General features: G+C 43.1%; 1 protein-coding gene across 3 annotated transcripts in view; it reads right to left on the bottom strand.

Annotated features, from left to right (window-relative positions):
• RAMP3 (receptor activity modifying protein 3) overlaps positions 1 to 13,336 on the bottom strand; it is a 101,630-nt gene extending 88,294 nt beyond the window's left edge. For all 3 annotated transcript variants that reach the window (XR_012157425.2, XM_073332765.2, XM_073332766.2), the window contains exon 1: positions 12,996 to 13,336. Coding sequence is in view for 2 of the 3 variants with exons in the window: in XM_073332765.2 (XP_073188866.1) it covers positions 12,996 to 13,047 (52 nt within the window). In the remaining variant the exon portion in view is untranslated. The remainder of the gene's footprint in view (positions 1 to 12,995) is intronic.
• Between the last annotated feature and the right edge of the window lie 1,040 nt (positions 13,337 to 14,376).

Consider the following 14,376-nt stretch of genomic DNA (forward strand, 5'->3'; position numbering starts at 1 on the left):
GTACAGTATGAGTCCCTCAAGGCAAATAAGGACTTTAATCACAGGAACTGCATGGGAGAGCCAAATGAGCTTATATTTTTTTAAGCCTTGGGAAGGGGAAGTGACCCACGTAAGTTTCACACATGAGGGTCACAGCACACTCCCTCCTGAGGAAGTGTTTATAGCAGGGGATACTTAAAGATGTTTAAAACTTCTTTTTCCCTTGAGAAGCAGAACCTTTAAATCAAGATCCTGATATCACAGGAGATCAGGGAAATGTTGTTTTTCCCTTGCAACAAGATTACCACCCTGATTACCTTGCCCACCCACAGTTTATTTGTGCTCTTCTTGCAGCCTGTTCATGCAGCTAACCAGTAACCGGTTAAATGTCCTAATGTTGATGTGATTTCATCGAAGTCAATTTCCCAGTAAAGTCCATATGTACCATAAGAGAATAATTGTGCCTGAGGTTCTTGAAACTGCCCAAGCGTTCTGTCCTGAATTCCAGGCTGTCAGGTCACATATGAGCACATAAGACTTTTTATGACAGAACAGTACTTTCACCATGGCAGTTACAAAGTAGCAACCAGATCCCAGGCCTTGGCACATATTGTTATTTATATAGCATCATACGGTAGGTATGCATTGCACTCCATAAATAAATAAAGTAATAGGTCCCTGCCCCAAGGGAAGAGCTCTGTGTAAGCTCAAAAGCTTGTCTCTCTCACCAACAGAAGCTAGTGCAATAAAAGCTATTATCTCACTCACCTTGTCTCTCCAACATACTAAAGTGGCATTGGGGGCAGGTGTTTTTGCAACAATTCTCATTTGCACAAAAGAGAACCCAAGTATATGAAATGACTTGAGCCCAAATGACAGAGCCCAATTCCGTTACACTGGTGTCACTCATTAACTTCAGTGGAATTTACACGTGTCCAACTGAGGGCAGAACTGGGGCTAATGGAATTGAGTTTCCCCACGAAGGGAAAGTTGTGATGGTTCTTTTTAGAGGAGGCAAAGGTTCAAAGCTCTATATTTTCTTTGATCTTACTGTTTCACAAAATACCACCAGTTCATTTTAAAAATTTCAATGGTGAAGACAACACTACAGGACAAAGAGACATTAGATGGAGGGTTAATCTTGTCACTTTTTTTCTCTACCCCCCTCCTTATCTTCATGCATAAGAACTACACTGCAGATTTATTACAGATATGACTGAAAATAATAAAACCAAGGCTGTTCACAGTTAAGTGTTCCATAAACATCTTCTAGCCCTTAAGTTATACCGACAGGAACAAGATGACTTAGTCTGTGTTTCACCTTTAAACTGTGGCTTTCTTTGCTTTTGTCAATTTACCTTTCTGCTATATTTTATCTCAACATGTTATTAAGAAAAAAATCAGAAGGAAGGTAACATGTACAACACCACCCAGCCCAAGCGCAAAAAGACGTTCTATTTGAAGATGATCTGCAGCCACACTGTAAACTGTGGGAAACAAGGGCTGTGTTAGGGGGGAAGCCAATAAACATGCATGGGAAACAAAAAAAGAAAACACTATATGGGAAAACAAGAAACACAGTTCTTCCCCTGGATCCCTGGAAGTAATCCAAACTCAGTGAAAGCGTACAAGAGTCCCCAGTGCCTTATATTCCAGCTCCTAAAGATCAGGCTGGAAAACAGAAGTGAGTCTGCTCTCAAGGACAGGCTTTGAGATGGCTTCTCCTTTGAGCTCAAAGGTAGTGATCCCTTGATCCAAAGCAGTATCATCAAGCACCATAATTACTGCACAGCAACTTCATTTTAGACAATATCCAAACCATCTTCAAACATTTTTCCTCAAATCTCATAGGGCACTAGTGTAGATTAAATAGTTAAAATGTCTACGAAATCTTAGATTTTAAAAGAAGCTTTGTGTCTGGTTGTACTAGAACAATATACGTTTGTATAGAAGTCAGAAATCAAAAGCAAAAGTATGTTTTGTTTTTCAAAAAAGCATCAGAACTAATTGTATACCTAGGTTATTCCCACCTAGGCTTAGAACTTCTATTTTACAGCTGGGCCACAGATAACAGGGTTGGAACTGATTGCTTAGTTTAAGGTAGCCAAACTCCCTGCATTTTTGCAGGAGACTTTTCATAATTCTTTATCGACAGCACAAATAGCATGCACTTTACTCTAGCCTTGACTGCTTTGAAAAAGGATTAATCCGTAAGCTCTCTGATCACTTGGTTGAATGCAAAGAAGTTTCAGCTTGGCAAATACGATTTAAAACGGAAGTGTTGACACACTCTGAGCCAGGTGTTTATCATCTCTCTTCACAATGCAAGATATGTTTGGTACAAATGCTATAATTAAGGCTGCAGATCAGTATCTGTAATCTCTGTGCTTTCACTTGCCCCAAAGTGTTCTTCTTGGACTGACATTTTCTATGCTTGATCTCAGACAAAAGGCAATTTTTTTGGTGAAAGTTTGAAGGAAGCCCTTTTAGCCATTGTTGAGTTATATGAAGCTGGAGAATAAGAAGCAGGGGAACGTCTCCATCCTTCCCCAAAAATGAATCAACCATTTTTCCTATACAGAACTGAAAATGGCTGAACTTTGAAAGCATATGGAGTCTCAGATTTTAAGGCCAGAAAGGAACATTATGATGGTTTAGTCTGACCTCCTAGATAACACAGGCCATAGAACAGGTGCAGGCAAACTTTTTGACCTAACGGCCGCATCAGGTTTCTGAAATTGTATGGAGGGACGGTTAGGGGAGGCTGTGCCTCCCCAAACAGCCAGGCATGGTCCGGTCCCCGCCCCCTATCTGACCCGCCCACCGCGCTTCTTATCCCCCGATGGCTACCCTGGGACTCCTGCCCCATCCAACCCCCCCATTCCCTGACGGCCCCCCAGGGACCCCAGCCCCATCTATTCCCCCCCACTCTCTGTCCCCTGACCACCCCCAGACCCTCCGCCCCATCCAACCCCCTCTCCCCTTCCTGACTGCCTCCTTCAGGGACCTCTGCTCCCATTCAACCCTCCTGTTCCCCACCCTCTGACCACCACAACCCCTATGCACACCCCCGGCCCCTGACCACCCCCCAAACTCCCCTGCCCTCTATCCAACCCCCCCCACACACACACCCGCTCCCTGCCTCCTTACCGCACTGCCTGGAGCACCGGTGGCTGGCAGCGCGTTTGCACCAGGACAGGCAGCCGCGCTGCTCAGCACAGAGCACCGGATCAGGCCGCGGCTCTGCAGCTGCGCTGCCCCTGAAGCTTGCTGCTCCGCCACCCAGAGCATTGAGCCGGCGGACCAGTGAGCTGAGGCTGCGGGGGGGAGGGGGAACAGCAGGGGAGAGTCTGGGGGCGAACCTCCCGGGCCAGGAGCTCAGGGGCTGGACAGGACAGACGCGGCCCGCGGGCTGTAGTTTGCCCTCCTCTGCCATAGAACTTCACCCAGTAATTCCTGCATCAAGGCCATTACAGCTGTCTGAGCTAGAGCAGAACTTTTAGGAAAACATCCAGTCTTGACTTAAAAACTGCAAGTGGTGGAATAACCACGCCATCCCCGGGGAAGTGTCCATTCTGGAGCATGCCCCCGAGTTTTAAAGGTATTTAGGTGTTGCTCTGCTCTGCATTGCATTGCCTAATTGACTTGGAGCCTAAGTCTTTTTTTCAAAGGCATCTTAAACACTTAGGAGCATAAATCTAATTGACTTTCAATGAGACTTAAGGACTCCTCAGTACTTAAGTCACTTTTGAAAGTGAAACCTAGGGCCCAACTTTAAAGGTATTTAGGCACCTAACTCCCATTTGTTTCAATAGGACCTAGACACCTAAATAGCTTTGAAACTCTGGGCACTAGTTTCCTAAGTCAGTTATGCACTGAAAGACTGAGTGGAGCCACACCTACAAATCTGGGCCTATGTCTACAAACAAGTTTTTAAAACAAATTGGTTTGGTGATAAAGTACAAAGCGGTTGGGTGGAAAAACAATCCCACATCTAAGCTTGCTCAGTAGGCAACAGCTAAGATCTTAAGCAGAAGACCCAAACTCTTTTACAACATCCCAGTCCTGCGTCAGAGCCATAAGGGCACCGCACAACGGGAATTGGGCACCTGATGCCCTTAGACCACTTTGGAAATCCCAGCCTTGAAAAGGTAATGTTATTGATTAAGCACAGGAATGTTCTTCCACTCTTAAAATCAAATGCAAACAACAAAAAACTACATTCATATGACATTCAAATCACTGAACTAAAATAAAAAAAGCCAGGAAATTCAAATGTTTTAAGGGGCCTGATTCTCCTCTCACATCACTTACATGTGGGTATAACTGCATTGGCTTTGATAGAACTATTTCTGATTTACTCTGACATGGATGAAGGAGAATCAGGCCCAAGGTTCCTCCAGCAATATTCACTCTGCCCCATTGCTCATTAGTGTGTATTCTGTGGCAGCAGTTTTCACACTGTGGGAACATGTAGCATTGGTGAGATGCACGCCAGTCAGATGGGATGCAAGTTGATTTATCAGAATAAAAAACCCTTCTAGGTCTGCTGATCAAAATGAAGTTGGAATGCCAGGTGGGTTTGAATATTCAGTGTGGTACACTACTTCTTAAGTTTAACAATAATAATACCTAACTCTTATCCCACACTTTCCATCAGTAGATCTCAAAGCTCTTCACAGTCTTTAATGTCTTTATCCTCGCACCACCCTGTGAGGTAGATAAAGTACTACTGTTCCCATTTTACAGATGGGAAACTGAGACACAGAGAGACTAAGACCCAGATCCTGAAAAATGTTCAGACTCCTAACTCCCATTGCAATCAGTCAGTTAGGAGCCTAAATACCTTTGTGGATCTGGACCTAAGTGACTTGCCCAAGGTCACACAAAGTCTATGGCATAAATGGGAGTTTGAGCATTCCTGTTTTATGGTATATATTTAACAACACTATATTAGGCTGCTCATTTAACAGTAAAACAGGAATAGGTGAGGTTACGCATGTGCCATGTGACAGAGTTAATGTTGCTGTAAGAATTTTAACTTCTATTTCCCAGTTTGTTTTTTATAACTGTGCAAGCCTAATACTGTATTAATATTAAGGATGCAGTTATATGAATGTGCACATTTATGCTATTAAATCCAGTAATCTAATAATACAATATAGGGAACATCTGGCCACATCTCTCCTGTGACATGAAGAGCTCTGTTAGCAGCAAAAGTGGAGTGGTTCTACTGCTCAGGGAGTGGGGCAGGGGCCCACGCTGGGGTTGCTCTCCCTGTGTGCTAACCAGACCCCTGCTCCACAGAAGCTCCCTGTGCACTGCCAAGCAGCAGAGATTTGGTGATAGGGCTGAGAGACAACCAGAACAAAAGGCCATCCCCCTGCCCCAGCGCAGGGCAGGCAGATGCTGCAAATACTACTTCAGCCCTCACAATGTAGGACTGGCCGTGAAGCAGCAAACTCCTGCTGCTGCACTGCCCGCTCAGGGGAATTTCTTCCTCCCAGCCTTCAGAAAATTCCCTAGTGCACAACTCTGCCACTCAGCAAAAGACAGAATTGGGGCTGTGTATGTGCATGCATGTCAACAACTTCTCTGTTCTTGCTCTCTTGTGCCCAGTCCCATAAAGACTTAGCCAAAGACTTTAAAGGCTGAAGGATCAGGGACTTTGTCCATGGTCCTTTTGGTGCCTTGCTTGCCCTTAGACCATGCCAGGAGAATTTCTGGAGGGCTTGTCTGCATGGATGCTGGAACTAGGGCTGCTGCCACACCCTGTGGCTTGAAGTAGTAACAACAATCCATGGTTTCCTCCTTCAGCACTCCCCCTATAAAAACTGTTCCAGCATCACTGCTCGTCAACTAATCCAGCAGTTCTCAATATGCTCAGACCAGCAACTTGGCAATTAATCCCCTTTTCCCAGTCACCGCTTCTCCAGAACTAAAAACAGGTGGGCAACACACTGAGAACATGATACCCTTTACTTTAAGATAAAGTAGAGAAAATACAGAAAATAAAAGGATAGATCCTTAAACATGTAGCCTTCAACAGACAAGAGGATGCAAAAAAAATGTCACAGAGAATTTGGCAAACATAGCTCTGAATTCCCATCAGAAATGAAGGCCATTACTAAGGGACACCAATGAGATCAGGTCAAGTTGTTCTCAAGACAGAGGCTGTCTTCCTCTCTGGCCGTTGAACCATTTGTAACAGCTCTCACACATTTGAAATTCACTTCAGGGAAGAACAAACTTCTCCCTGGTACTTTCTGGATTAGTTTCAGAGAAGACATTAAGTCAAGATATTATCTTAGAGCAGTCCTGTAAAGTTTTAGGAAACCTTTTGTTGGCTCACATTAACTTTTCCTATTGACTCATAGAAATGTAGAGCTGGAAGGGACCTCAAGAGGTCATCTAGTCCAGCCCCCTCTGCTGAGGCAGGACCAAGTATATTTAGACCATCCGTGAGAGGCGTTTGTCCAACTTGCTCTTAACAACCTCCAGTGATGGGGATTCCACAGCTTCCCTTAGAAGCCTATTCCAGAGCTTAACTACCCTTGTAGTTAGAAAGTTTTTCCTAATATCTAACCTCAATCTCCCTTGCTGCACATTAAGCCAATTACTTCTTGTCCTACATTCAGTGGACGTAGAGAACAACTGATCACCATTCTCTTTGTAACAGCACTTAACATATTTGAAAACTGTTATCAGGTTTCCCTGAGGGTATATCTGCAATTAAAAGCCCGCAGTTGACCCATGCCAGCTGACTTGGGCTCAGGAGGCTCAGGCTGAGGGGCATTTTAACTGCAGTGTAGATTTGTAGGCTTGGGCTACAGTCAGGCTCTAGGACACTGTGAGGTGGGAGGATCCCAGATCTCAGGCTGCAGGCCAAGCCTGGAAATCTACACTGCAGTGAAACAGTCCCACAACCTGAGCCAGCTGGCATAGGCCAGCCATGGGTGTCTAATTGCAGTGTAGACAAACCTTCAGTCTTCTTTTCTCAAGACTAAGCATGCCCAGGTTTTTCAACCTTTCCTCATAGATCGGGTTTTCTGAAACTTTTATCATTTTTGTTGCTCTCCTCTGGACTCTCTCCAATTTGTCCACATCCTTCCTAAATTGTGGTGCTCGAACTGGACACAGTACTCCAGCTGAGGCTTCACCAGTGCTGAGTGGAGAGGGACAATTACCTCCTGTGTCTTACAAACAACATTCCTGTTAATACACCCCAGAATGATATAAGCCTTTCACAACTGCATCACACTGTTGACTCATACTCAGTGTGTGGTTCACTGTAACCCCAGAGCCTTTCCAACAGTACTACCAACTACCCAGTTATCCCCCATTTTGTAGCTGTGCATTTGATTTTTCCTTCCAAAGTGTGGTACTTTGCACTTGTCTTTATTGAATTGCATCTTGTTGATTTCAGATCAATTCTCCAACTTGTCAAGGTCATTTTGAATTCTAATCCTGTCCTCCAAAGTGCTTGCAACTCCTCCCAGCTTGGTGTCATCTGCAAATTTTATAAGCATACACTCCATTCCATTATCCAAGTCATTAATGAAAATATTGAAGATCACCAGACCCCGGACAGACCCCTACAGGACCCCACTAGACTCATCCCTCAGTCTGACAGTGATCCATTGATAACTACACTTTGAATATGGCTTTTCAACCAGATTTGCAATCACCTTTTATTAATTTCATCTAGACCACATTTTCCTAGTTTGTTTATGAGAATGTGAGGAGTATGTCAAAAGTCATGCTAAAATCAAGATCTCTCCCTCATTCCCTCTCTCCTTCATTCCCATCTCTTTTCTGGGGCTAGTTATATAGCTTTCTTAGGGCTGACCTACATATAAATTTGCGCCAAAATAACAACCTTTTTATTTCAGTGCCAGTCTGTATGGACACTCTTATTTCAAAATTAAATTGTATTTTGGAATAAGTATCCTATTTCAATTTTGTTTTTTATTGAAATAGGACTCTTATTTTTAAATCAGAAAGTGTCCACACACAGACTTCCACCAAAAGTGTGAATTAAGACTTGTGTCATTATTACAGTGGAAATGTGCACATGGACAAGCACTATGGGGGAAGGTAGTCTGCTACGAGAGAGAGAGATGTGAGAAGTAAACAAAGCCGCAGAATGATCACAAATGGTATTTAGCAAGCAAAGTTTTTCACTGACCCCTTTGCACAATTTCTTTTTTTTTTTTCCTTTCTTATTTTTGGTGAAAGTAGGTGGAATTTGATTTACTTGCAATTAGGGCAACCAGTGAATAAACTGTGTAATCAGCACTGAGGTGGTGGAAAGAAACAGCATCTCAAACAAATAACAATTTGACGGTACAAGAAAGAAATATGGCTTAAAAAGCAGAACCACCACAGCTAGTGCACTTTTTACTGAGGACATGCCATCCTACACCAGGAACTCATCCACAATTGTGTGTGTGTGTGTGTGTGTGTGTATACACAACATATATATATTTTTTTTAAATCACACACTATGAGACCGTTTCATTCCCATGTAAAAAAAAAAAAAAGAGTAAGAGCCAAGTACTGGTCTCACTTAAACTGGTGTAAATCAGGAGTAACTCCACTGAATTCAATGGAATTGCATCAGTGTAATGGGATCAGAATCAGTCTGCCCATTTGTGTGTGTCCCTCTATTTCCTATCTTTAATCTAGAATGTATCTCTAATCTTGTAGGTGTCATTCTTCTTGACTTCTGGGACCAGCATGGTTTTGCTCCAATATTTGATGCTCTCTGCTGCCACCCACAGCACATCCATGTACATTCTCTCATGAACACAGTACATTTTTTCCAGAAACCTTAACTGTACCGAGTCTGAGTTGGTACACTGGGGTCTGGGTAGACCTCAGAAATCTTCAGGTTACAGGGGGAGGGGAAGAGGGGGAGAAAGGACGATGGAAACAGTGAAGTATGGTGGAGCTGTGCCAGGATCTAACAGCAACTTGGAAGCAAAGGCTGCATCAGCATTTGTCTGCTTTGCTTCAAAAGTGATGGCAATAGCGTCCGTTAATTATATTTCCTGTTGATTGCTGTTTGAAAACATGCAGGATGCCTAACAAACAAAAGCAGCGCTTTGGCAGAGTAGTGTATTGCTAAGCTGGTCTGGTCTGTTTCAAAATGAGATGTTCTCATTTTAAGAGTACACACAGACTCATACTTATGTCTAACTAACTGACACCTGATCTATTGTATTCAATGTCATTCCCACGCTGATTTACACTTCCTTCATCCCAACCCTTTCAGCCACAAAACAGTAGACCAGATTCATCAGTAAGATGATATGGAACTTTTTTTCCAATTTAATCAATTTTTTTAAAAATCATTCATCTGTTTCTCTTTCTCACTAGGATCCAATCTTACATGGAGTTGAACTTGAGGGGACTCTGTATTTACAAAAGGCACGCAAGTACCTTGCAGGATTGGGTCCTTCTTATAAATCTCTAGTGAAAATCAGCAGTGTGGATTTGTAGTCCAGAGCATGAGATACAAGAGTGGGAGCAGGGAGCCATATTCAGTTTTCAGATCTGACACTGATTTGCTGGGCAACTCTGGCAAAATACTTAGCTTCTCTGTGCTACAGTTCCCCAGCTGTAAAATATAGTGGTAATGATACTTTACAACTTTATAGAATGTTTAGAGATCTGGGCATTAAAGTGCTAAAAATCATGATAGTTATCACGTTTCTACTTTAACATGTTTTGCTGAGACAGATGCCTGTACAATTAAAAAAAATATGAAGTTTCACTTTAAATGATAACTTCTTACACTTATATAGCACCTTTCATCCTTACCTATAGACACAGCACTACTAATAAGCAACCATCTTTACAGGATGGAGGGGGAAATGTTTGGAAAAGGATGCCAGAACAATTACTCTTGTAAAATATGCTACTGGACTGTTAAATCACTGTTCACTCAAATCCCTGCTCCACCACTGACTCCATGTGTGACATTGGGCAAGTCACTTAGCTTCTCTGTTCCCCATCTGTAAAAAAAAATGGAGATAATAGCATTTCCCTGCCTCACAGGGATGTTGTGATGAAAATACATTAAAAGACTGTGAGGCACTCATATACTAAGGTAATGGGTGCCATGTAAATTAAATAAGATAAATAGATGTGCAGAACAGGCTCTCAAAATATACACTTTGAGTAATTCAACAGGAGCATTGACTGATCAACCATAACAACATTTGACTGAAAGAGAAAGGGCATAAGGGTCAGTCAGTGTTTAAAGGTTTCAGAGTAACAGCCGTGTTAGTCTGTATTCGCAAAAAGAAAAGGAGTACTTGTGGCACCTTAGAGACTAACCAATTTATTTGAGCATAAACTTTCGTGAGCTACAGCTGTAGCTCACGAAAGCTTATGCTCAAATAAATTGGTTAGTCTCTAAGGTGCCACAAGTACTCCTTTTCTTTCAGTGTTTAAACTGGATCATATAGAAATAAAAACAAGGAGGAACAACCATCATTCAAAGTGTTCAATTAAAGTCAATATCCCTAGGGAATCACTGATTCTAGGAACCATGTTTGTATTACTTGCCGTCAGAAGAATCAGTGCAAACTGTAGTTGGCTTACACTTACGACAATTATTGAGTAATATTTTAAATAGTCAGATTCCACATTGTGAATTTTTTAGTAATCATAAAAAGTTTGTTTTAAATCAGGGAATTAGTTTGGTTCCATTTAGATCTTTGTTGTTCATGCAAAATCCATCCCTTCGCTTCTGACCAAAAGCAATCCATTGTAGACCACCATGAAAATCAGTTCTTCAGTGACATTCAGTTAGGTGAGCAACTGGCCTAGGCAAGAAACTCTAGTCTGGGACTATACCTATTGGTGTCTCTGGTGAGAACTGTGTGTAATTGTTGGAGGTACAGGAAGAGTAGTCCTCAGTCTGGGAATAAATCCTTAAGAAACATGTTTCACTTGTGAGAGTCATCGCAAAGTCTAATGCTGAAAGTTTCTCATACTCAGAAATAACTGATTCTTTTTCTGTGTTCAGCCGGGAAGAAATCAACCATTAGGTGTCAGGAAAGTTTGTATTCTGAAATGCATTTTAAATGGAAATGTACAAAACATTTGACTGCATAAGGTAGGTTTCAAACAGTGTTGAGAGAAAAAGCCACCAAAATGAACACTTTACTTTTTTTAAAAGCAAAAAATGTTATGAGAGGGCTGTCATTTCTGAAAATTGTCAGAACCAGATGTTCCTCTTATTTAGAGGCCTTTTCATGTAAAGATCTCTAACTTCTGGTCTTGCAAGGTTTTATCCCCTATAAAGTACTTGGAATACCCTTTTAAATACTCTGGGCCTGATTCTCCTCTCACTTACATCTGTGTAAATCAAGAGTAACTCCACTGTGATCACCTGAGGCATACTGGTGTAAATAAGATCAGAATAAGACTCGGTCAGTAACTTTGGATTTGACTGTAAGGTTTTAAATCTTGAATTCGTAAAGACAGCTACAAGGGGAAAAAATGAAATCTCAGTGATTAACAACATAGTGTAAACTGAAGTTAAAGAATGAGAAAAATCTGAAAGGTATCTGCACAATTACAAGTAGCTGTTTGAGCAAATCCTAAATAGAATCATCCAGCCTCCGGACCATGAAAATTCCCTGCTTCCCAAAGAGAGGAGAGGGAGCCCACACTGAAGCTAGTGTCAAAAGGATGAATATAATTCAGAAGTTAATTAATTCATTCTTCCTGGAAAGTGAGCATATATAGTAATGTATTTCTTGACTCATCTCCTGGCAAAATTGGCTTACGGGATGTTGGGCTGGTGGTCAACACCTAAGTTACCAATCTTGCAGCTCTCATTCAAGGAAAATGAGCCCTGTGCCTGAGTGAGGACTTTGGGAATTGGCCAAATCTACAAGAAGCCAGCTACCATGGCAAAGATGATTATTTTACAGAAAAATGTGCTCCCTTAGTTAATATCAGTGCGAGAAGAAAGGGGGAGAAAGCCATACAGTTCCAGGGTGCACAATCAAGCTAACCCCAATTCAGTTCTCAACACTTTTCAGGATTTTGGTATCTTATTTTTACATTTATTCACTCTTGTTCTCTAGTTCTTACAGCAGCCATCTGCGGCATGGCTGAGAAGGAGGTGGTTCCGTGCCTGTCACGGCATCACCAACACCCTGGGCGAAATGTACACATCTCTCACGCTGTAACTAATTGATAAGGCGTGTGTGGGGAAACAAGGAAAGGGCTGGAGAGAGCTTCTCCTTTCTCACCGGGATACTATCAGAGGTCTGTTCCCAGTGCTTGATATCACAGGAAGAGATTCCTTCTGCTCTTAGAAAAACCCTCTCCCCAAACAGAGGATCTGTTCTTTTATAACCCAGTCGCCTTTCCCTAGTTTTTTATTTTCACCTCATTTGCTGGGGCTGTATATTAAAAATAGACTTCAGCTAATATAGTCTCACAAAAATGCCTATGACACTAAAAAGCCACTAACCTTACAAAATACAACCCTGCACATCTTCCTTGAGGACAGCCACAAACTCATTAATGCCTTAGGGAAGGGCTTCTTTTCAGGCTCCCTTACTCAAACTGTTACTGAATAATTTAAGTGAGGTGGGAGTTAGGGAGGGAGAGGTTGTGTATGATTTTATTACATGCCAGAGAGAAAACACCCTTATTGAAATCACCTGTCTGGAAGGGCTCTGCTTCTCCAGCAGAATCAGGACTAGTAGAAAGGGTTTACATTTCCACATTTACATTCAGCTAAAGATGCCTGGCAAAAATCGATTCCTTTTACCTTGTAAGGGAAACCCACAAACCAGTACGTTAAACACTTTTGTTGCTAGGGTAATATAATAAATGCTTTAAGTTATTTAAGACAAAACTCCTTCCTAGAACAGCAAAGACTCATAAATGCTAGTAAGTTAGGAGTGCTAATAACTTCTCCAGGTGCTTTTACTGATCATTTGCCCGAGATGGTCTGAGCATCAGCTTGCAAGCCAGCTACTTACCGCACAGCGCAAAAAGGAAAAGTTGCACTAGCCAGAAAGCATGCGTCTCCATCCCGCAGTAGGAGCGACCAGGACTCAGAGCCTAGGGGGGAAAGCGCCCGCATGGGGAGGAAAGAGGGCGGCAGGTCTGCAGCCACCAGCACACACACACCTCGGATCAACCACACGCTTTCCTGTCAGGAAACCCCTCTTCATTCCTTTGCATCAAAGCATAAGCAGCAGCAGCAACTGGGGGTGGGTGGGCGCCCGCAAGCTTTCCCCCAGCTCCGCTCCTCCTCCCTCTCCCTACCCTGAGATGCGATCATCAGCCTCTCAGCAGCACCAATCAACTCCAACTTCCATTTCTCATTTTTGCCCACCCCCGCTCCCCCGCCTTGTTTCGTCCTCCCCCTTTCTCCGGCTCGCCTTTGGACTGGGAGGAAGGAGGAGGAGGATGTCGTTGTGGCTATTCTGGGATCCTCCAGGGCAGCCGATGGGAAGTTTCGCGCAGCTGGAGGTTTCTGAGAAGGAGGAGAAAGGGGGAGGCCCACAACGGAGGCGTTTGCCTGCACAGCTGTCTGGGGCGAGAGTGAAACTGACCAGCAGGGAGCTGGGGCGGGGGTGGGTGCGCGCTTGTCTCTCTGCCTGTTATCTGAGCCTCTTGAGCCCCTCGCTCTCTTTGTGTGGCTCCTTGGGTGACCATCTGCAGCGTGCCTTTGTGTCTGTGGGTCTCTCTCCGTCGGCTTGTGTGTCCATCTGTCTGCCTGCAGTAATCGTATTCTCGTCGGTCCCTCCTTCCACACAGAAAAGGGGCGGGCCCCGGTTGCCCATTGATCAGTAAAATTGTAGTCGCAAACCTCTCCTTTAAAGTGGGAAGTTTTGGCATTTTCTCTCTTCTCTTTGGCAACTCTCACCCATAGGCTGACTCTCCCATAGGGCAGGTACCATCTTGTTCGGCGCATAGTTGGCGTGAGCTAAACTTCTGCTGAGATATGTTCCTCGATACCTTTTCTCATGGACAACATGAGTTATCTCAAATGCCAGTGTGTTATTTAAAATTTAATACCTATAGATCGGCAGCCGCTACACTTTTACAAAATATGTAGTCCAGGACAGAACAGCCAGTAGCCTTAAGCAAGTGCTGGATGTGTTTTAATGCTGCCATTTCACCTCTGCATGACCGTGTCCAGGGGGGGAACCATACATTGCTCATTTTCATCAATATTTAAACCCTATTTTCCTCGATCCATAAGCATTTGAAGTTAGCTTCCTGATTTAAAAATGCCAGGAGGCAAAGCAACAAGGAGAGCCTTCCTGGAGACCTAGCAAGACAACTAAAAACCATGTATGCTGTTCAGTTTCATACACAGCAGGGAAGTATTTCTAGATAAGCAGAAAGATT

This window comes from Lepidochelys kempii, chromosome 2 (genome assembly GCF_965140285.1).
Source record: "Lepidochelys kempii isolate rLepKem1 chromosome 2, rLepKem1.hap1, whole genome shotgun sequence".
NCBI classification, from domain to species: domain Eukaryota; kingdom Metazoa; phylum Chordata; order Testudines; family Cheloniidae; genus Lepidochelys; species Lepidochelys kempii.